Source organism: Cervus canadensis, chromosome 22, assembly GCF_019320065.1.
Source record: "Cervus canadensis isolate Bull #8, Minnesota chromosome 22, ASM1932006v1, whole genome shotgun sequence".
Lineage (NCBI taxonomy): Eukaryota > Metazoa > Chordata > Mammalia > Artiodactyla > Cervidae > Cervus > Cervus canadensis.
Genome location: NC_057407.1, coordinates 25,120,655 through 25,144,538, shown reverse-complemented (window position 1 = coordinate 25,144,538; position 23,884 = coordinate 25,120,655). Strand labels below are relative to the sequence as shown.

The 23,884-nt window shown below is 45.8% G+C and overlaps 1 protein-coding gene across 3 annotated transcripts in view; it reads left to right on the top strand.

The window, feature by feature from the left end:
• Window positions 1–23,884, top strand: part of LRIG1 (leucine rich repeats and immunoglobulin like domains 1) — a 112,949-nt gene that overhangs the window by 28,997 nt on the left and 60,068 nt on the right. For all 3 annotated transcript variants that reach the window (XM_043443549.1, XM_043443551.1, XM_043443550.1), the window contains exons 2-3: window positions 9,668–9,739; window positions 19,558–19,632. In XM_043443549.1, the coding sequence (XP_043299484.1) occupies window positions 9,668–9,739; window positions 19,558–19,632 (147 nt within the window). The remainder of the gene's footprint in view (window positions 1–9,667; window positions 9,740–19,557; window positions 19,633–23,884) is intronic.

Sequence of the window (23,884 nt, the reverse complement as noted above, 5' to 3'; positions counted from 1 at the left end):
TTTTGCAGTGATTGGTTCCACAGGAAGCTAATCTTCTGAAAGTGAATATTTGTAGGGACAGAGGTACAGGTGGAGATTTTAGGACAGGAAAACAGTGATCTGTGACCAGAGGGGCACTGGTGGACTCCACAAAGCATTTGGCAAACCATGGATTCCAGATTTATCCACTGGATTAATGTGTCCCTCACTTCCTGTCCCTTTTGCTAGGCTTGTTTTAACTACTACGGAAGCAAGAGCCTCCGTTTCCTGCCTTAATACAGCATGGTTTTCATTTAGGAAAACCCTCCTCCATTTTTTTTTTCACTGAAGGAACGCCAGCCTCTCGAGTGTGTTGGTGGCGGTGAGCCCACATTCTCGGGGCTCATTTCAGAGCCTTTCTAGGTCCTGATTGATGGGCCCTTTGCTCTCCCCAGAGCCCCCCGTGCCTTTGGAGGAGGAGAGGTTGGTGGGGTGGGACGGCCTGGCCCTGAGGCACCACCGCCCTCTGTTCTACAGAATGGCTGGGCTTTCAAGAGGGAAAGATTAAGCTGTGTGTGGAGTGGTGCCCAGCAAGGGGGTGATGACTTTGGAAAGCCCGATGGAGCTTAAGGACTGTCTGAAAGGGCCAATGTGTGATCCCTGTCCAGAGGTGATAAAGGAGAGAATAGGTGAGGAGACTCCTGACCCCTCACAGCCTCTGCCCATTTCCAAGTCGGTGCAAAGTCACTTCTCTAATAGCAAAACCAAGTGATGGCTGTAAGTGCTTCTTCCCTGCTGGGCTGTTCCTGGGTATCGGTGTCTTTGTGACAGGTTTGCGGGCGGGGGGCGGGGGGGGTCAGCCTGTGGCCAGCAGCTATTCTCTGCCCAAATTTTCATCATTAGTGAGGTCCCCACCAAACTGCCTAGTTGCTGCAGCGACTGGAGTGCCTCTTCTTAATGAAATTAATTAATCTCTCATTGTCAGTGATGCACAGACCATATTTAACAAATGACTATTATGGAAAAAGTGTGTACTCCCCCTAGTACATCCTCCACAATCAAGCACGAGACTGCTTAAATGAGAGAGCCATATCATATCCAGTTGCTTTCTCTCTTTACCCAAGCTAAGATTTGGGCAGGGAAAGCTGATCCTAGGATCTCCTGTTTTAAGGGCTGTTGTAGAAATTGAATATTGATTACTTTCAGTGATGGTGGGCTTCTTGAGCGTTCGGGTCAGAACTTGAAGTAGATGAGCAAGGAGATTTTCTGTTGCTGCGGGAATCACCTGTAATGACCTTGTAATAATGTTCACAATGGACCTGGCGTTGGGGTTCATTATGGTTTGTAGAACCCGTGACTTAACTGCCTGCGGGGCTGTCGCTCTGACAGCCAGGGGCTGCATGCTCTTCTCCTCGAAGCCTGCAGCCTTTCCTGTCTTGGCCTTCCCTTTCTAGGAGCTCCTGACTTGGTTTTTTTTTTTTTTCAATCCATGCCTTATTGTACTTTTCTGGCCTTATATCCTGAAACTCTTCCTTAAAAGCCATGCTGTTCTGCTGCTGCTCTTCCAGATTTAGCGAAGGTCTTGCATTTTCTGATAAACCTTCCTCATCACAGCTAATTTTCCCTGCTCTGAATGTCACCTGGACTCCATGCCAGGAAGACAAACCCAGATGCTTGCAGGGCCAGGGAGATACTACAGGTGAGCAGAGAAGTCGTGAGGGAGATCATAGGAGTGGTGAGTCCTGTGGTCAGCTGGGTCCTTGCTAAATAATGTAACGGATTGTGCTGTCAGCATGCTGGCCCTGTGACGACAGGCAAACCGCCCTCCACTGCATTTCACTTTGTTATATTTTTTACCGATTGAAGGTTTGTGGCAACCCTGAACTGAGCAAGCCTGTAGGGTCAATTTTTCTAAGAGCAGTATTTTATAATTAAGGTATGTTCATTATTATTTTTTAAGACATAATGCTGTTGCACACTTCATGGTTTATAGTATGGTGTAAAGACACAATTTTGTATTGACTGGGAAACCAGAAAAATTGTATGATTTGCTGTATTGCAACATTTGCTTTATTGCAGTGGTATATAACTGAACTCACATTATCTATGAGGTGTCCCTGCAATTTCAAGAGAAGCTGAAACTTTCAAATTTTTGCTGAAAACTTTAGGTATCTCCAAATACCATTTAGTCAGACACGAATTTCCCTGCAGCTCACCTTTGGCCCAAGAGCTATCATCTTGCAACTCCTGGTTCATCATTCCCAAGATGCTTGCCCTGTTAGAGCCTTTGGGTGGAGTTATTTGGTTCAGGGTTTTATCTGACCATTAGGTTGTAAACTCTTTAAAGTCATGAACTAGGTGGCCAGTATATTCTGTTCAAATAAAGGTACCTCTTTTCTAAAAAAAATAAATAAATAAATAAAGTCATGAACTAGATCTTATCCTGATTTGTATTAGAACTTAACCTAGGCACAATATAGACTATAGACCAACACTCACTAAATATTTGCCAAACTTGACATCTTCTGGGTGCTATAGGACAAAGACTTAAACCTGCATTCAAACTAACCACAGGCCCGGGTGAGCTGTGTGAACTGTCAGGCATAGAAGCCCACTTAAGACCAACAGGATGAGTTGCACAAGGCTGACTTCTCTCAGATAATGTCTTAAGCGTCAGAAGTCGGAGACCCATGCTCATTTCTAAAGCTGGTTTTAAGGAGTGAGTGACTCTGGTGTGTGGATAATGGCTAGTGTGTAATAACTCCTGTTCTGAGTTACTTGTAAGCCTCATTTGCATATAGAATTATCTGTGTAACATTTTCAAAAGTCAGAATAACTGTGACTCATTACTGACTTTGTTCAATGTTAGTGACCTAAAGCTGTCAAGGTGAGCTGGTGAGTACTGAGTTCTGTCCAGTGATTTTGCATTTGATTATTTGCTGAATGTATTTCTTTATCTGAGCCTCAGTTTAGGGAATATGTGGTTGATCACCTGACAGAGAGACACAAGTATAAGACCACCTTTTGCCTGGTAATTCTTGGGTGAGGAATTCCTCTGATATAGAGGAATGATAATCTAGTTTAAGATACAGTTTTGTCTTGAAATAAACCTTCAATGTGTATGAACAGCCCTTTCACTTAGGCTTTTGGTTAATGAGGGGAAAGTGTTGTAATGGGGGAAGAAAAAGGTAAGGGCATCTGATATCCTAGATTTAAAAAGAAATTCCTTCTCATAAAACCTTATAATGTGGGCCTAAGGAAAACAGTGTGGTGATTTCGTTGGATCTTGATATGTACGACACATAACTGCTCAGAAGGCAAAAATGCAACAGAAAAAGCCTTGCAAGTTTAAGAGATTAAATGACTCTAACAAGTCTGCGTGTTCTTCCTCACTCACACCCCTTGGGAAAAAGACTAATCATGTCTTTCCAGTTAGTGCTAAGCAGATGACTCCTTTTATAATGGAAGGCAGGCAGCACCCTATAAGGTTAAGAGGAGATATGCAGCCAAAGCCCACGGGTTCCCGAGAAAGAAGAGGTTCCTGGGCTAGTCCGAGGCACCCCAATGTGCTCAGCAAATGGGTTGCTTTCCAACTGCATTCTTCGCTTTCTCGAACATCTGAACGCTTAAAATATGCTAAGTTCTGTTTTGTTCAGGTGCCCAGACAGTGCTGAGTAGTGGGAAATAGACTAGCCTGGAAACCAAACTGAATGGGAAAACCTCCTTTCCCAGAGGATTCCTGTCACAGATTTGTGGCCAGTTCCTTTCACTTTGGATTATTTTTCTTCATAAAGTTGAAAAATACAGCTGTGCGTCGCACTTTCCTTCCTCTGAGAGGTTTTGCCTATAGAGTCAGTGGTCTGTGAGCAGTGCCTGTTTTTGAGGGTAAAGTGCTATTGACATTGTCTAGTGATGCCGGGTTGTCTCCTCACCACAACTTACTCAGAAGTAAGTGGAGCGTTTTCTCCCTCAGTTTCCAAGGAGTCAATGAATTACTGTTTGCCAGCTTTGAACAGTGTTTGCCAAGTTTGTAATATGTGGTTCTGGTTGTAATCCAGAATGGTGCTGGTCAGATTATGTCAATAACTGATAAAGCCTATAGAATTACATTCAGAGGGCATTTTTTGATTTAAGAGCCTCTTCCTCATGGATTTATTTTTCAAAGCCCCCTTTCTCTGTTGGGATTGGTTAAGAACTGTGTGTGCCTGAAGGACGTGGGCTGAGATCTGAGCCCCTCCCCGACCAGGTTTTTAACAAAGCCTTTGGGCTTCCCTAGTGGCTCAGACAGTAAAGAATCAGCCCGCAGTGCGGGAGACCTGGGTTCAATCCCTGGGTTGTGAAGATCCCCTGGAGGAGGGCATGGCAACCCACTCATGGACAGGGGCGCCTGGCAGGCTGCAGTCCATGGGATCACACAGAGTCGGACACACCTGAGCCTCTAAGCACAGCTGGTGCTGGATTCCAGTGGATTTAGATTATTGGGAAATTCAGATTTATTTTTTAAAATTTTTATTGAAGAATAGTTGATTTACATTGTTGTGTTAGTTTCAGGTGTATAGCAAAATGACTCAGTTATACAAATATCCACTCTTTTTTAGATTCTTTTACCATATAAGTCATTACAGGGTATTGAGTAGAGTTCTCTGTGCTATACAATAGGCTATTATTAGTTACCTATTTTGTATGTAATAGTGTGTATACTTCAATCCCAATCTCCCAATTTATACCCCTGCTTTACCCTCTGGTAATGAAAAGTTTTCTTTTCTACATCTATAACTATTTCTGTTTTGTCATTTTTCCCAGAATTAGAACCAAAAAAAATTGAAATTTGTATCGAAACACAAAAGTTCTAAGTACCCAAAGCAATCTTGAAAAAGAAAACTAAAGCTGGAGGAATAACACTCCCTAAATTCAGACTATACTACAAAGCTGCAGTGATCACATTTATTTTTCAAATCCAACTTTTCTTACCTCCATGCATTTCATTTTAACTATTTGTTGATTACTCCTTGATTTCAGTCAATAGGAATTTCAGGGATGATGGAAATGGCCTGCCCCTGCCTTGTGCAGTCAGGACAGTAGCTGCTAGCCACAGGTGGTTGGACACTTGTATGGTGGGAGGTGCCCCTGAGACCCTGAAGTCCTAATTTTCTGTAATCTTGATTAGTTTAAGTATGAATGTCAGGGTCACTCTGCTGGGTGCTGCTGGATTGGAGAGCAGGGGTTTACAGAACAGTGGGAGATTTTTCAGCTATTTGAAGACTTAGCTCTTCTCATTCTGTGAGGTCTGGGTAGGGGGTCTTGCCAGGAAAAGGGCTCAGCAAGCAGATTATTGCCATGTACTGTTGAACCCTTTGCTCTTCGGCTGCAGATAAAACCTGTCTAAAACTTGAGCCGGTCTCTGCGGAGGGGCCTCTTGCATGTTGGGCAAACGGTGGGCCGGACAGTCATCTCTCAGCAGATTAGCAGGAAGAGTATCTATGGCTGGGCTCCATTGTTGGAAGAGTGGTGCACCCTTTGTGCAAGAACAAGGGAAATTTGTGTTATGACAATGGCTGACAAACTGTTTAATGAAAGCTGCAATTGGCAGTAACTAAATTCCCCAAGGTTTCTTTCCTCTCTGCTTTGCTCCTGAAAGGTGCAGAAGTGCTTTTGACAGCATCTGTCCTGCTGATAGATGGATTGTTTTGACAGGAGAATCTGAAACCTTCAACCAATAACACACTCAGATGTCAGGCCTGGTAAGGCTGACCGTGTTTGCAGAAATAAGTGAGATGCTTTAGACTTGTGTCCCTGTCAGCTGCCACCTGAAAAAAAAAAGGTCTCTTAGGTAAAAGTTTTTCACTAATTAACTCTTAAATTGTTATTCAGACCCTTCTCTGCACAGTTCTTGGACCAAAGTGTGTGGATGTGTTTCATCTTGGAGAAATGAAGGTTGTCAGAAAGTGTGGCAGTCAAAGAGTTAAAAAAAAATCTTTATGTTATGCCGGGGCATGGGTGGGGGATGACCTTGTCCACAGCAGCATGATTCACAATAACCAAAAGATGGAACCAGCCCTCATATCCATCAGCTTTTATAGGGAGAAACAAAATATGGAAGATACACACACACACACACACACAGGTGAATGGTGGAACACTACTCAGCCACACAAAGGAACAGGAAACCATGACAAGTGTATGGATGCACCTTAAGGACACTGTGCTGAGTGAAGTAAGCCAGACACAGAAGGTGCTGCGCGGCTCCGCTTGGGTGAAGTACCGCTCAGGTCCAGGTCCTGCAGGCAGCACGTAGAGAGAAGGTAGGTAGGCCCTGGAGGGAGGGGAGAATGGGAAGTTAGTATTTAATGGGGGATGAGTTTCAGTTGCAAAAGGTGTAGAAGTGCTAGGGAGGGATGGTTGGTCGTGATGGTTGTACCACAGTGAGAATGTACTTATTGTCCCTGAACTGTACACATAAACATGGTCAAGATGGTACACTATATGTTATGTGTATTTTACCACAGTAGGAAAATATTTATACTGAGAGTGTGTCTCCCAGAGATGAGCAAACAAGAAAGATGTCTGCGGATTTTACTTCAGATTGTGCTTGTCAGGGAGAAGAAAGTAAATATTTTCCCTGTTTTTTGATAAAGCAGTTGGTAATCACATAAAAATTCAGAGATCGAGCTTCTCTTGAAAGTGAAGGAGACTGGTCTGCACCCACCCTCGTTTTGGGAGCCAGGTCCAAATGGTCCCTTTAGGTGGCAGGCAGATGAGTGGACACTGCTGTGTCGGCCTCATTCCCCGCTTTGTCCCAGGGTTTATCTTTCAGACTTAAAAGCTCTGTCCCAAAGCAGAGCCATTCCAAGGGACCTGGGCCTCAGCCACTGTGTTCTCTCTGTGCTGGTGATATGCGCTGAGAGGAGAATTACTCTTAGAGGCAGTCTGAGTTGGTGATACATGGCTTTTCTAGTTGATCAAGAATCGAAAAATCACTTCATCCAGGCAGACCAAGTGAACACTTAAATTTCCACTTAACAAGTCTCTTGAACTTGTTGCTCCGTCCCTGGAATCTCCGTGTTAAGTACTGATCCTCTCTGGCTTCTTGATAAAAGTAGCTTATGGAATCCCCCTTTATCAAGTTGCCTTATCTAAAAAGCAGAATTTGTACAAGGTTTTTTTGTTTTGTTTTTTTTACTTTATTTTATATTGGAGTATAGTTGATTGACAATGTTGCGTTAGTTGCAGGCGTGCAGCAGAGTAATTCATATGTTACAGTTATGCATACACATGTATCTGTTCTTTTTCAGATTCTTTTACTGGTTAAGTTACTACAGAGTATTGAGTAGAGTTCCCTATCTTATACAGTAGGTCCTTGTTGGCCATGTGTTTTAAATATAACACTAGATACAGCATTTTTGAAATGTAAATAAATTTTATGTGCTCTTTAAGGGAAAAAATAGAGACCAAGGAGAGTTGTGATTTTAAATGTCTTTATTCTAATCCTGAGTTCCTAAAGGATCTGGACTTTTCTGACATGAGGATTGAGGGAAGTGATTTCCTTTCAGATTGTTCAGAACAGAGCCACCAGGCCTAGCCTGGGCTCTAGATCCTGTGAACCCCAGCTCCTGCCCTGGCCGCAAGTCATTCATTTTGAAACTAGATCAGAGGTTGTAAAATGGTGATCCTCTGGTTAAATGTGGTCTGTAGATTTATGTATGCAGAGATGTGGTCCACACACACCGCCAGATTTGTACATATACATTTAAAGAATTGAAAAAACTTCACATAAAATTTCAGAGATCAGGCTTCTCTTGAAAATGAAGGAGACTGGTCTGCATCACCCTTCTTTTGGGAAACAGGTACAAATGACCTCTTCAGGTGGCAGGCAGGTTGAGTCGGCGCTGCTGTGTCAGCCTCATCCCACACCTGCCAGGTGACCCCTGCATCACTCGTTTACCCTTCCAGCTCTTGGCTTTGTGTTTCTGAGTCTTTCTCTCAAGCCTGCTCCAGCTTAGCAACTCCCCATTACCTGTGATGATATGAATGTCACAGTCATTATCAACTCACACTACCTGTAGACCCAGAAACTAGATTTCCGCCCCACTTTGTCATGATAATGTGCTCATCGTAGGAGAAACTTTGAGTCCATTCAGTCCTTTCTGTGACAGGAGAGAACTCTCTCCATTTGTGGATTTTCTGTTCCAAGTCTAACCTGTTGATTTCTATGTAAGTATCTCATTGTAAATACTCCCAAGAACAGACAAGCTCACACTTGACTTCAGTAGGTGGTTTAAAAATTACCACCTTCAATTTTTATGGTAACATAATCCCTGGACAAATTGCTTTTAATTCAGGCTGTGCCCTGAACACAGATGTACCATTAATTTCAAGGGTGGTTTGACTTTTATTTAGATAAATGTCTTGAGTTGACAGTGAAATGGCTCTCAGCTCTGGCTTAGTATTGATTGGAATGTCTCTGGAGGAAGCTTAAAAGAAAGTTGCCACTTAATGTGATACTGGGCCCCTTAAGAGACTTTGAACTCTCGATTCGTAGTACTTGTTAATTGGCAGTAATGGCAATGGAATTAATAGCCAAGAGGAAAAATGTTAGCCAGCTCCTTTGGCACACACAGGACTGGATGTGTTTTGGTGGCAGAGAGTGAGGCACAGTGAGGGCCCGTGTGGACCACATCTGTGTGGATTCTGTTCCTGAAAGATCAAGCTGGTCTGGGTTGAGGGTGTGCTCTGGGAAGCTCAGCGGATCAGACATTGTCCTGCTTGATCCTTGTCTCCCTCTGAGAATGGGGTCAAGGATGGGCTGAAGGGGAGAGAGATGTACTTCTGAGTCATGTGATAGACGCTGTCATCTTGAGAAGGCTACTGGCATGTGAGGCTTTGGTTCACACCAGCGTGATTTCCTATGACACTGCTCCTCTCTCCGGCATGATTATCACATGAAATATTTATTCACTGATAGTAGGAATGCCATGTTCATATAAATAAACCTTATGATTAAGATCTTACATTGCTCACTTATTAAATAGTCCTTTCAACTGTAACTATACATCCCAGCGAGTTTTGATCCTGAAGTTTTTGTTTAGACCAAGGTCTCTCAACCTCTGAATGTTACTATTAACAGTGAAGGCTGGGTCTGTCCTTAAGGGCTGTCCTGTCCTTTGGAGGATGTTTAGCAGCATCCTTGTCCTCGCCCCACCAGATGCTAGTAGGATCCTCCCCTCCCCCTCCCCTTCAGTTGTGACAACCAGAAATGTCTACAGACTTTGCCAAATGTCATCCATGGTTGGGGACCACTGATTTTTAGACAATGAAGGATCAGACTCCCTTTACTGCTTCTTAATAGTGTTTGATGCCTTAGTAAAACAGTAATTTTAAAAAATGCCACTTGATATGGTGCCAGGCATTTGGACCAGCATGGTGGTCACAGAATCCCTCTGTCCATGGAATTCTCCAGGCAAGAATACTGCAGTGGGTTGCCATTTCCTTCTCCAGGGATCTTCCTGACACAGGGATTGAACCCTGGTCTCCTGCGTTGCAGGCAGATTCTTTACTGTCTGAGCCACCAGGGTTACTTAAAATAGTACATGAGATGGGGGCAGTTATGAATAAGAGGGATTATTTCTCCTGGGGAGGGATGGGTAGATGATTCCTGAATTTGGGAGTATTGACTAAATTTTTTCTTTGTTTTTTGCTCTCCTTTTACCAGAAACCTGAGTTACAACAAACTTTCTGAGATTGATCCTGCTGGTTTTGAGGACTTGCCAAATCTACAAGAAGTGTGAGTGCTTTTCCCAAAACTCTGGGGGGCTGGTGGGCAGGATGGCAAGCTCCTGGGGAGGAGCCTCTCATGTCGCAGCACTGCTCTTTCCCCTGGATCAGCATTCTGAACTTGTTAGAGGGGACATCTGCTGGGGGCTGTTGGAGACAAAAGGCCCTGCCTACTTAGCGCTCCTTTGCTGAAGCCCCTCTCTTCTTCCTGGGCAGTCAGTGGGGGGTGTGTCCAGCAGGTGTGAGTTTACTGGAAATCACAGGCCCACGGGGCTATACAGGCTTGTGGAAAGCCTTGGGTGCCAGGGGGAGTAACAAACCTGGCTGGTACTTCCCCCAGTCCCCAGGGCACTAGAGCAGCCTGCTCTGCAGGGGCATATCAGCCAGCCCACCCCTTCTGTTTCCCAGGAATCCAAGGTATAGAGGAATGGATGATAAGGCTGATTTTTCTCTCCTGATCTCCAAACAAAACTAGACATTACTGTCTTTAGAACGCTAGGTTTGCTGTCTCTTGCAGTGTCCTTTAAATCAGGCCTCAGTCTTTTCTTCTTCTTTTTAATGTAAGGAATTCTGCTTTTAACATGAATGTTAGAGTTATTCAGGATTTTAGTTCCATGGGGACTTCAAAGAAAAGTCGTGCATACCCACTGCAGAAAATTTGGCAACTGTAGAAATATGTAAAACAAATTAAAATCACCAGTATTATCACCCAAGGCTAAACATTGTGGACACTTAGTGAAAACTGTATACTTCTACACATAATTTTGGAGTCAAACTGTGTTTATACTGTGGTTTTACATCTGTTTCTTACTTCTCCTTACATTTCTGAATACTTTGTCATGTAAATTAAAAGATTTTTACTATCCCATTTCAATTTTTAGTAAGGCTACTTATGCATGAAGATTTCATAAATCATTCACCCAATGCTCCTATTGTTACTCTATTTTTAGTAGACATTAAGTGCTTTATATATTTTACTTGTTATATGTAACTGATAAAAATCCTTGTTTATTATTTTTTGATCCCATTGTTGAGGGTTTAATCTAAAGGAAATTTAATCAGATGATGCAATTTGTTAAATACTTGTGTTCTCTATCACCATCTCCAGATTCTCCTAAATGCTGTTTATGATTTCCAGGTCTGTTTAAAGAAGGTTCCAACTTCCCAAGTTAAAGGAAGATGAGAGTTGGAAGGGACCCTTGGAAATACTTTGTCCAGGGCCCTTATTTTTCCATATTTTTCCATAAGGTCATAGTGATTAGGACTAGTTTGGAAGTGGGTCATTATGTAAGTTTACTGTAGTAAACTTTTAAGACCACAGACTGGGTGACTTAAATAATAGCAACTTATTCTCTCAGGGTTCTGGAGGCTGGAAGTTCAAGATCAGGGTCCTGGCAGGATTGGTTTCCTCTGAGGCGTCTCTCCTTGACTTGCAGATGGCCACCTTCTTGCTGCCTCTTCCCGTATCCTTTCCTTTCCCTGATGCCTCTTCTGTGTGTCCAAATGGCCTCCTCTCAAAAGGGCACCAGTCACACTGGATCAGGACCCATCCATATGACCTCTTTAAAAATCCTTTCTCCATATACGGTCACAGGCTGAGTGCGGAGGGCTGGAACTGCAGCCTAAGAATTTTGTGGGGGTACAGTTCACCCACCACAGCCACCTGAAATGATAAACTCAGCCCATCAAGGAGCTGGTTTAGGCCATAACCCAATGCTTTCCCTTGATCCAGGCTGTCTTTAACACTTGTGGTTACTGTATTCAACTTCTGTGTGTTGAGTCTCAGAGCTTAGTGGTTTCTTTTAGAATTGGACAAAACAAAAATCACGTTATTTCTTAGGGCATCATTCAGGCTTTCATTTACTATTTCCTCGAGTACCTCCTATGGGCCAGGCGCTGTTCTGCTGCTGGGGGCACGGGAATGAATAAGGCAGACAGAGAGAGCTAGGGTGAGGGCTAGGTAAGTGAGGCATTTGCTGGTGGTGCAGGATTGAAGGGGCTTCTAAAAATTCAGCATTCGAGATGAAGGACATCTTAATGCAGTATTTAAAAAAAGCAAAATGGATGCCAAATAATAAAATAATACTAATCCATGATGGAAAAAAATACAAAAAGTTTAAAGTCTAAATCGGCTTAACTGATTATTTTTCCTTTTGCCCCAGGCTCCTCTCTGGCTTGATGGGGCTCTGTTGCTGATCATATCTTGGTTTGAAAACTTACAAACTCTGAATGAGTGTAGTTTTGTGTTCACTTTCATGTTTTTAAAGTGCTACATTCAGATATTCTTTATTCTGGCTTCCTAGTTTTCTTGGTGGCCGCTTAAATGCTGTTCTCATTTCCCACAATCCTGGCACCTCAGACAAACCTTGCTTGTCACAGAACCACATTAAAAAAGGGAAAGATAGGTGGGGAACAAGGAAGCCAGGTGACTCACTAGTCGTACATGTTTGGGGGCCTAGAACAGAGTCAGGGGAGGATTTTCTTCTTTGATTTTGGAGAGGTAATAATGGAGCTGGAGCGCTTGGGATGGTGACTGATAGGCAGATCAAGCAGCTGTGAGTGGTGTGGACAGGGTGAGCTGCAAATATAAGACAAGGCCCTCAAAGAAGGACCAGGACGAGAGCCCTTGCACCTGATGTGCATGAGGGCGGGGTGTGTGGCCAGGGCCTGGGTCCCATCGGGCCCTGGGGGTCATGTTAGGTTGTGGATCCAATGTCATCGACCCCGCCATAGACTGGGTGCACAGTTGATGCTCTGTGAGCCTTTTCTGTGTTCTCTCTAGCTCTCTGTTTCCATTTGCTCCTTCCCCAAACAGCCGTCCAGTTTCAGTTGGTTTGGTTCCCTTGACCTGCGGCTTTTAATCCCCCTTTTACTTGGTGCTTTTTTAGAACTTAATCCCCACCCAGATCTAGAACAGAGAGCATCTGACTTGCCCCTGTCCTTCACTGGGGATGCTGGTTAGTCTTAAAAATAAATTTCCTGAATCACAACAGCACAGCAATGGCAGTAACAGCAACTCAGCCTTAGGGGAAGACAGCTTCATTTCATCCTGACACCAGCTCTATGTGATTTAAATTCTTTTCTTTACAGTCATTTTCTCCACTTTACAGAGGAGGAAATGGAAGCTCAGACAGATTAAATAAACCTGTGCAGTGTCCCCTGGTTGGTAAAGCTTAGAAAAGTGTTAGTCACTCAGTTGAGTGTAACTGTTTGCAACCCCATGGACTGTATCCCTTCAGTCTCTTCTGTCCATGGAATTCTCCAGCCGAGAGTACTGGAGTGGGTTGCCATTCCCTTCTCCAGGGGATCTTCCCAAAGCAGGGATCAAACCCGGGTCTCCCACATTGCAGGTGGATTCTTTACCATCTCAGCCTCAGGAAAGCTGAGAGCTGAGCTCAGATCTGTTTGGTTTCCAGAACTGTGCGTTTAAGCCTGAAGCTGCACTGCCTTCACCCCACACCCCCTCCTCCTAACCTGCAGCCTTCTACCCAAGGTTTTAAAAGGATAGAAAGTCCAGTGTTTTATCTCCTCTATCACTCTTCCTGCATTGGTCTTCTCTATCGAGGTACTGAGGTATTTCCTCTGATTCCTCCAGACTCTTCATCCAAACCCACATCACCCCGTCCAAGCCCACCTTCCCTTCTCCCTTCACATTCTGGCTTTTTTTCCTTCCTCTGAGCTCCTGTTGAATTTAGGGACAGGGTGAGACTTCTCGACCCCCATCGTCTACCCTCTCTCTACTGTGTGTGTCTTCTCCTCTTACTCCAGCTAATGAGCTCAGGAAAGTTGACCGTAGCTGGCTCTTGTGCTAATAAAAAGCCCTCCACTCCTTGAGGTCATTTCTGCATTTTCAGGCAGTTGTGGAGCAGAGGCCTGGGAACCTGGCTGCAACTGCACAGCTAGTAAATGGGGGAGCGGGGCCTGGAGTCCCTGGTCTCACTCCTGTCCCAGACTCTCCATGGCAGCCCAGTCTTCCCAGGCGTGGGACTTGTAAAGAGAGGGATCACTCTTGTGAGTACAGTGTCGTGTACTGGGAGGATGTGAGTTTGGTAGTAGGCAAACCTGGCTTGGAGTCTTGCTTCTGCCCCTCACCGGGACTGAGTCCCCGGACAAGTTACTTCCTTCTGTGCTGCGTCTGGAACATGGGTGTAGTGACGTGTTATCCAGTTACAAATACTGTAACTATTTACTGGATCTGATTTTCAGAGCGTTGTACACGGGCAGGGCTCTATGCTGTGTGTTCAGTCACTCAGTCGTGTCTGACTCTCTGCGGCCCTGTGGACTGTAGTCCATCAGGCTCCTCTGTCCATGGAATTTTTCAGACAAGGATACTGGAGTGGTTGCCATTTCCTCCTCCAGGGGGTCTTCCTGACCCAAAGATTGAACCCATGTCTCCTGCATTGGCAGGCAGCTTCTTTACTACTGAGGCACCTGGGAAGCCCAGGGTGCTTTCTCTTCTGCTACTTTGAGAACCCCAGAGCCGCCCTCCACACCCCCACCCCCCCCCCGACCCCGCCACTGAGCTGGGTGGCTTGTTAAGAAACAAATCCTTGGGGGCTGATAGGTTGAACCCTTTACCAGTGTGACCACCCGGGTCCCCAGTGTCACACTGTGGGACGGATAACACAAATTCCCCAGGGCCCAGATCAGTGGAACTTGTCATTGATAAAGATCCAGTCCTTTCCTGAAGGGAATCCTAATACATCGTGCAGGCAGAAAGAGGCAGTGAGGAGCAATGGGTGGGGAGATGGAGAAGGATATTAAAGAAAAGAAAAGAAAAAAATCACAGTGGGCACACAGTTGCTTCTGAATTAACTGGGTCTTCCAGGGGCTGTCAGTTCTCCTGAAACCTGCACAGCCACCAGCCACCACTTGTGTCTGGAAGCCTCAGTACGAGGGGAACCACAGGCTGGCAAAGCCGTGGTTGGTGGTTTAGCAGTGGTTTTATTTTGGAGGCCGGCAACCGCAGAGCATCGCGGGCCAGTTGGAGAGAGAAAGCGAGGCGGTTGGGGGACCCTGGAGGACCTAAGGATGTTGGCGCAGCTGCCGCCAGACCACGTGGTCGTCACTGCCCGCAGCGCTGAGGAAAGCCCGCCAGGGAGAGCCTCCAGCCAGGAGTCCTGGACTGCGAGGCCCCTCTGTTAATAAGAGGGGCTATTTATACTGTCCTCCTCAGAGCTGCGCTCAGATCGCATTACCGCTGCCTGGCCCGGGAATGCCTAACGTGGGTGCCGCCGTGTGCTTTCCAGGGTCGCTGACCTAAACGGTTCTGAAGGCACCGAGAAAGGCTGAGCGTGCCCGCCTCTGGGTATTTATGGCTTACCCTGCGGCAGCCCAGGCTTCCGCTGCCCCTGTGTGTGCTTTTGCGGTGTGTTTCAGGGGAGGGTTGAAACCATAAGGGGGTGTCATTTGAGGCACTGCTTTTTGGCTGTGAATCACCACCACCTGTTAAGCATTTACTATATATCTGGCTCTCTCCTAGGCTGTTAGATTTAGTGATTTCAGCCAGATCCTGCCAAAACTGTATGAAGTTGGGGCTTATACTTTGTGCATTTGGGGGAGAAGAAAGCTAAGGCGCAGTGAGGCTCAGTGACACCCTGAAGGCTGTTGGATTGGTAGGGGTGAGCTCAGGGTTAAATGGACCCGGGTCTGTCTGACTTAAACACGTGAGCTGTATCGTCTCCTCCTAGTACTCCCTGCTCTGCTGTGCAGTAACCGGGTCTCCGTTTCTCCTTTCAGCGTGAGGTGATGACGTAGTGCCTTCCTTCAAGGGTTGGCGTGTTATTCAGTGACACATGGCGTGGAAAACCCTCCGCACGGAGCCTGGCACACAGAGAAGTGTTTGCCTTTATTCTTGTTTCTAAGTGTTGACTTAGAGGAACTGTATTCTGTGTCACAGTCCTGAAATACCTGTACCTCTCCAGCTGGTATGCAAACTATAAGTCCGGCCAAAGTCGGTAAGGTAGTCTTCCTTATTCTCGAGTAGCTGAAAGCACTGATAACAGCTATTGATGAAGTGGCCCTAACTCCAAAGTGGCGCCTACCTGCTACTGATGACTTTCTCCCACTTCAGAAACAAAACAAACTGATACGGCACCCCCCGGTCCAACTTGACTGATATTAATGGCAGCTCACTTTGTGTTTGGAAACAACCAAAGTGTCTAGGAAATTAGTGAATTGGCTATATCAGTCGTGGTTCATTCATACCATTCATTGCAGCAGAGGAGCACTTCACCTCTGGTTAAAAGATTTAGGGAGATCTCCAAGATCTATTACTAAGGGGAAACTGGCGCAGAATAGTCTGTGTAAGACACAGGCATCTGTGTGGAAGAAGACCGCGTGTCCATCTGCAGTAGCCTGCAGCTGGAGCTTCCTCTTGGAGGCAAACCAAAGGCCGAGGGGGCAGGGGGTGGCTTTCAATATATAGTCCTCGTGTTCTTTTTTTGAAATAATTTGGAATTTCACCGTGTACTTATATCAGCTATTCAGTAAGTAAATAGGGCCAAACAGTTTTTAAAAAACAGAACGGGCTATAATTCAAAGTGATCCTGTGGGTTTGTTTTCCATTGTTTCTTGATGGCTGATTTGGTTGAGGCAGTCAGTAATAAAAGTTCTCTGAAACATCCTTTTTAACATTCTGCATCTTGCACAATGTGAAAACTTCCTTTCACCAGGTCCAGTAAATGGAAGTTTCAGAGAGAGAGCTGAGGGGGCCCGGAAGGCTGGGAAAGGCCAACGTCCAGGTTCTGCCCCAGGAGTGGGATGGGGAGTGGGGGGATGGGGAGGCGGTCTATGCAAAGCTCTCCCCCCACCCCACCCCATGCCTTTTTCACACCTTTTCCAGCTGCAGGGCTGGGCCATTGTTCACGGTCTGATGCTTCCAGAGCATTTCTTGGTGCTAAATCATCAGGAAAAGTTTCAGTTGTAGAAGCCAGATATTTAAGAAGAATTTTTAGGGCCTTTGGATGGAAACATATTTGGAGGGAGTGAGAAGCGGGGAAAAGACTGCACAGCCCTAGATATTCAGAAGAGTTCATCAAACATCCTAAATTCTGACAACATCCCTACACATGGAGACTGTGCCGAACAGTCTGCAGGCCCTTCTTCGGCTGGCTCTGGAGTTGGTGCTATTTTTGACCGGTCTCTATTTCAGGCTGGCAAGTTGGTCATGTCTCAGCGGGAGTTGGGCCTTTGTTGCCTTCCGAGGGTGGTATTCTGGTTTCAACGAGGGACAGAGCGAGCAGAGAGCCAGTGGTGGAGGAGTTGATTGAGGTTTACTTGCAGTTCTTTTGAAGCAGAAATGATCAAGAAGTAAGCTAGCCTTGCAGATCTTCTCCTCTATGCTCCCTCTGACCTTTTCATAAATCCAGAGGCCCTACTGAGAACAGAGCCTACGATTTCTGCCTCGTCTTGTTGACTCCAGGCTGCTGATCCAGGCCTGAAATGCCCTGTGTACCTTCAGCACTGCTGGCTACACCTGCACGCTCTGCTTGCAGCATTTTGGTCACGATTTGAGATATGATAATGATGCCTCCTTTCCTTGTTCAGTTATCATTCCTAGGAGTTGGGTGGAGCAGTTTGTTGTGTGTGCAACAGGGTGACCCGAGAGCGAGCTCATTCAGCGAAAGTTCTCCTGTGGAGAAGTCCTTACTGACAATTGAAAGACAGCTACCATGTTACCATGAGGTTATGAGCTTTTTGCCTGCTAGCCTTTTCAGCTGTGGCTCTCCCATGGCTTGCAGTTATACTTTGTTCACCTCTTGTCCAGGCCTGTCTCTCTCTCTGTCACCTTAGGATGGTGACTTAAACTTAGAGACCTTACCTGTAAGGTAGAGAACAGTACTAGCACCTGGACCCGAACCCAGAGTCGGACAGTGCAGTTACATAATGCTGTAGAGTTGCTGCTGCAGCTATAAATCAATGGAAGTAATGGTTAAGAACCTAGACTTTGGGGCTTGACCCCCCAGGGCCACTGCCTTTTACTGCTGGTGACCTCAGTTAAATTACTTAACATCTTAGTGATTCAGTTTCCTCATTGGTACAATGGAAATGTTAATGGGGCCTGCCTAGTAGGGCTCTAAGGACAGATTAATATATTGAAAAGCCTTCAAGAGTCAGGCCTGGCACATAATAAGCCCTCAATAAGTTAGCTGCTGCTATAATTATTATGACATCCCTCCCCACCCCTGCATCTGTGTTTTAGAATAAATCTCTAAGAAATGAAGAGTTTGTAAGCAAGCTGCCTTCTTGGCAACAGGCCCTTGACCTTAGCTTTCCTTGCCCTGGTAAGATCTGAGGATCTCGTCGAGGAATACGTACATTTATGGTACTGTGAAAATTTATTAATGGATTCCAACAGATGGTGAGTTTTCAGCATCCCTGTACCAAGATGGGAAACGGATCACAGCAGGGGTAGAGAGATAAAAGGTGAAGCAGAAGTAGTCTGCTTTAGGGGCAGTCAGATAAGAGACTGTTAAAGTAATTAATCGTCTACTTCAGCACACAAACAAGGGCCCTTTAAGTGGAGAAAGGCTTTGCCACGTGATACAGATCTGCTTTCTCTCCACCAGATGCTTCAGTCATGAAGCAGTTGAAATAGACATTCTGTGTCCCTCAGCCCAGTAATTGCCAGGCTTCATCTCTAACCAGCTTTGGCACTGAAGAAAGCGAATGGGATAATTCAAGGCCTTTTCCTCCCCCTGCCCATTCATTCTATAAAAGATGGCAGACAACCAGATTATTCTATTCAAGCAAATTCTCGCGTAAACTTGCATGAATGCAGCTGTCATTTCAGTGGCCTTGTCTTCAAACCGTAACTGGATGCTCTGCGTAAGACATACTGTGTAAAACAACAAGAATAAGATAAACCAGCATTATCCTTGATTCTGCATCTCAGATACCATTTCTTTCCAGCCTGTCCCCGTCCAAAAGCCTGATCACCGTGCTTTGGCTATCCTAAGGATTTCGGGGCTCACTTTGCAAATCTGATTTTGGAGTCTCTTCCCCAATTTGGAAATACTTATCCATGTAAGGAAGTTGGATTTCAGAGCCTCTGGGGATGGCCCAGGAGAGCTGTGTTCTGGTTTTTGGGCTTCCCCTTCCATTAAGAGTTGAGAATTGTGGAAGTACAGACATAGAATATTCAAGCAGGACGGGAGCTTGGGGAGGGTCTCTGGTCTGCAGAGGATTTTCAGATTGCCTGCATGCCAAAGTATGTGTATATGGATGTATTCCTGGAAGACACGTCTGGAGGCTTCATCAGAGTTCACACAAATAGATAAGAACCTCTAAGAACCAGTCATTAGTTCATGTGTCTCCAGCACCAGGAACCCCCCACAGGAGCGCATGAATCTGTGCCGCTGGGTGCACGCTTGTGGCCCTTTGGTGAGGGCAGAGCCACGTGGTGGATGCGTACAAAACAAAGGGGGAAGGCGGTGATCCCAGCTGGAGTGGGCTCTGGTCCTTCAGCCCACAAGGAGCACTCTCAGGGATGGTCTTGGGGAGCTGCTGTTTCATTCGTGCATCTCCGCCTGTGTTCATAGTCCCTTGTCTGTTAGTCTTGATTTCTGAGCTAGAGTGGAAGCTCCTAGAGGACAGGGGACGTGTCCTGGGTGTGTTTATTCCTAAACTATGAGTATGGTACGTAGTGTTTATGACCTGGTATAACTTCTCTCCTATTAAAAACTTGCTTTTAGATTCTCGTATTCAGCGTTACAGCATAGCAGTTTGCCCATGACCATTGTTTAAAAAATGTCCTTGTATATCTGTGATTCCATACGACTAATTTTAATGATTTAACTGATTCATTTCTTCTTGTTGTCATTATAGGTACCTCAATAACAATGAGTTGACAGCCATACCATCCCTGGGCACTGCCTCATCTCATATCGTCTCTCTCTTTCTGTAAGTGGTACCGTTTGGGAGACCTAAGGCTGTGTGGGGAGGCCATGGTATCATGTTGCTGACATTGGGTATCAGGGAAACTTGTATTCCTGGGCTCACTGGAAAAAATGGTCTTACTCCATGTACCTCTAGTGATCATGACAAATGTGTTGCTTGCTGTTTCAGGGTGTGTAGAATTAAAAACTGGAAGTTTTGCCTCATCTCTAGCTTGGCAGAAAATTATCTTTTTAATACCCAGGGGTACTAAATGTCTTGTTCCTAATGGATAAGCTGGCAGTTTGAGTGCCTAAACTGAACTTAAAGAACACTGTATGAGTAATGAGACAGCAGGCTCATCTTTGTGGCAGTGACTTTGATAATGTGACTCAGCTCACTTTCAGGGCTTAAAAAAAAAAAAACAAAAAACTCATCAGGCTTCTGACATTAGCATGAAAGTAAGGATTTCTTTGTCATGGTCAAGTGTTACACAGCATAAATCCTGTCGACTGTTGTAGACAACATACTGGAAATGAGAAAGGGAATAAAGGGACCTCAGTGAGGAAGAAAGGGAGATGCCCTGGGTATGTCACTGTTGGGGCCAAAAGTACCCTGTTGGGTAGTTAAGTACTGTGAGTTACCCCACTTCTCCCGCAGTCAGACGGAGGTGCTCGCTTATTTGAAACTCAGAGGTCTTTCCAGATACACCAGTCACAAGTCCAGCTATTTTCTAGACCAGCCTTTATTGGCAGCTTCCCCAGCAGAGCACCTCCCTCTTCACGCCAAATTTCCTGTTTCCACTCCAGCCCTGCCCATTTTTATTTGATTGTGATTTTACTGGTGTTGTAACTTGTCCACTCACCTGGAGGTATTATTCTGACACTGACCTGAGCAGAGTGAATTGGGGAGAAGGCTTCATCTGTCCGATAACTAGTGCGGCTTACAGGTCTCTGGGTTTTCCTGGCTGCAGGGCCTGTGTTCAGAAGATGGCCCAGCCTTGGGACACACAGTCTTGGTTTTAACCCTTTTCCAGGTGTTGTGGGGTTGGGGAGCAGGGGCTTAGAATTGTGACCCAGCCCTGTGTCCTGATCAGACAGCTTCATCTCTCTGAATCTCATTTTCCTCACCTATGGGATGTGTTCCTGTTCCCCTTGTGTTGTACATGAAGGGGCAGTGAGTCCAAAGTTCGAGGGGAGCATGAGGTACAGGAAACGTCTAATGTCTTGCACAAGCCAGAATAGGTGTTTGACAGGTGGAGCGGCTGCTGGCTGGTGGCTAGTTGTCACCTGGCCCCTTGGGCCTTGGCATGATCTCACCTTTAGGGCCACAGGGTCTGTGAGTCACTTCTTGTACCTGTGAAGTGCTGGAATGATGCATATGGTTCTTTGTACCAAGATGATCAGTCAGGGATCTAATTTTCTTGTTGCACCTGTTTGGCCCGTGGTGTTCTAGCATCTGGAAGGTGTTTCATTGCTGGTTAAATGAGTTATCCGTACCTGAGGCCAGTTAAGGACATGTCAGTCCCTGGTATGTTTATAGAGCAGCGCACCGGAAGATGCTTCCAATGCCTTGCTATTTAAAGGGCCGTTCCTGGCCCAGCAGTGTGCTGTCAGTACTGAGCTCATTAGAAATGCAGACTCCCAGGCCTCATCCCAGTCCTGCTGGTCTGAAGCCGTTTTCGCCGGGGCCTCTGGCCATTGGCCCACTCATTCAAGGTTGAGAAGCACGGCTTCCCCACCCCTTGTTCTTCACTTGGTTGGGAAGCCCAAGCCACAGAGACCATCTTTATGTTACCAGACAGGAAACCGAGGCTGCCTGAGCTCCTGTGAGTTGCGCAACAGAGAGGTGAGCGGAGATTGAGCACACGCCCGTGCACGGCTCCTCTCTCTCCCCCCACATGGGGGCAGGAGCATGGCAGGTGACTGTGACCCGCCCTGTGCCAGGACGGGCAGGGCCCCCCGTTTGCCCTGGGGCCTGTGGCGCTGTGAATCACTCCTTGCTCTGCTGACTAAAAATACATTTCTGTTCCTTGGCCCAGGTGTCTGAAGCAGGGGGGCTGGTTGGCCTTGTTCCTGCTATTCCATTAGACAGCGTTAAAATATGTAAAGTAGGAAGGAAAAAGAAAACAGGGCTCCCTCCCAATTCTGATTCAGTTTGGAAAATGCAGGTTTGTATTGGCAGATACTCCCTTTGGCCTGAAGTTGGGCTCCATGTAACTTGGTCAGTGAATTCTCTGAAATGATAGACGCTGAAGGGTCTTTACCTTCCTTCTGTCTAAAGGGCCTGTGTTCGCCGATCTTAGACTTGTGGATTTACTGCCTGGGAGTCAGGCTAACAGCATGACGTCACAGTAGCAGGATTATAGATAAATGTGCTGTCTTCCTTCATGCCTTCCTGTATTTCCTAAGTGAGTTGTGCAAAGAGCAGGGGAGAGCGGACAGCAGGTGAACGTGACTTTCTCAGCCTGACCTCCAAGGGGAAACACCTTGCATCTCCATCCAGCCACGATTGATAATTCCAACAGTTCAGGCTGTTTTGTTTTGTTTTTTTAAGATTTATTTTATTTGTTTATTTACGGCTGTGCTGGGTCTTGGTCGCTGCTGAGTCTTTTCTTCAGGTGCAGCAATCGAGGACAACTCTCTAGTTGCAATGCACGGGCTTCTCACTGTCGTGGCTTCTCTTGTTGCGGAGCGTGGGCTCTAGGGCGTGCGTGCTTCAGTGGTTGCAGCTCCCGGGCTCTGGAGCACTGGCACATGGGCTTGCTTAGTTGTTCCACGGTATGTGGGATCTTCCCAGATCAGGAATCGCACCTGTGTCTTCTGCATTGGCAGGTGGATTCTTTACCACTGAACCACCAGGGGAGCCCACCATTCAGGCTTTGAAGGGCAAGTTGTGCTGGTATGTTTGTGGTTTTTCAGAAGAATAGCAGTAAAAGGTGTCACGTATTCAACAAACATTTAGTAGGAACCTCTGTGCCCCTGCAGTTGGAGCCCAGAGTGACCTGGGCTCCAACATCATCACACGTAGGAGGTTCCTGACGTATTCTCTGTGGATGTGATAGGTCAGTTAGCTTAATTAGCATTCACCTTGGTAGCCCTTATAGTCTCCAGATTCTCCCCTTCCTGGGCAGGAGGAGGAGGAGGTAAATAATCAGAACTTGCCAAGGGACCACATGGCTGAGGAGCTGGGACGACTTTCTGGGGACAAGGCTGTAGGCAGGTGGGCCGGGGAAAGAGGGGGACCAGGCAAATATCCAGCTGTGTCTCTGATGATAGTGTGAACAGGGACAGGGGACCAAACAGGAACAGGGACAGGTGGATGAAGGAAGGGGTTGAAATACTCACAAAGGTGCACTTGCAGCTTTTATATCCTTTCCATGACCGGGAAACTGAGAGTTGAGGCAATAATGCCACAAAAGAAACACCGACCCTGCTGTCCCATAACTGCTCTTGCTGCCTTATGCCTTTTAGGACAGATAGCAGCTTTGTGGTTTTCAGTTCAGACACCTGAGATTAGGGACTTTTGCCTCTGGATTTTGTTTGCCTGTCCAAGTCAGCTCTCCATCTCTGTGTTTGGTTTCTTGTCTCCCGAGTCTGTGTCAGTAACCCTGGTCCCTCGCTCACATGACAGAGCTCTCATCACCCGCACACCAGCACCCTGCTTCGCTGAGGTCACACTTGGGAGGACTGTGTGGGGAAAAGGATTTGTTTCAAGCCTGGCTTTACTATTAGGGCCTCAGGACAGAGTTTTCTAGAGTTTTGGGGAACTGGAGTCCTTCAGGAAAATTTCAGTTGGTTAACAATTTCTGATTAAAGGAATCTAATTCAATTAATGTATTTGTCAAAGAGCAGATTTTTATTTGCATTGTGTTCTGCAGATAAGGACAAAGCCATTTGTCCTTAATAACCAAAAACCATTAAACTCAAGGAAAGCTTTTAATAGGATTGGGTCGGAGTGAGGGAGCTAGATTTCATGAAATGCTTCTCAGAAAAAGAAACAGACTTGTTCAGTGGGGGCAGACTCTGCTGGTAGATTTTCACGTTTGAGTTTTTTCTTTCTTTCTTTCTAATTTGAAGTCCAGGAAACTCAAGTTACAATTCCCACAGCAATAGTAATTTCATGTGATGCATAAGTGACATTTCTGGGGAAGAAAAATTTCCGCTTTTCCTGTGGTGTTACTGCACTTGTATCATTGAGGAGATTGGTTCCAGTGGAAATGGTTCTGTGTGTGTTTTTTTCCCCCTTCAGCCCTAGGAGTAAAATGCTTGCTGTAAAA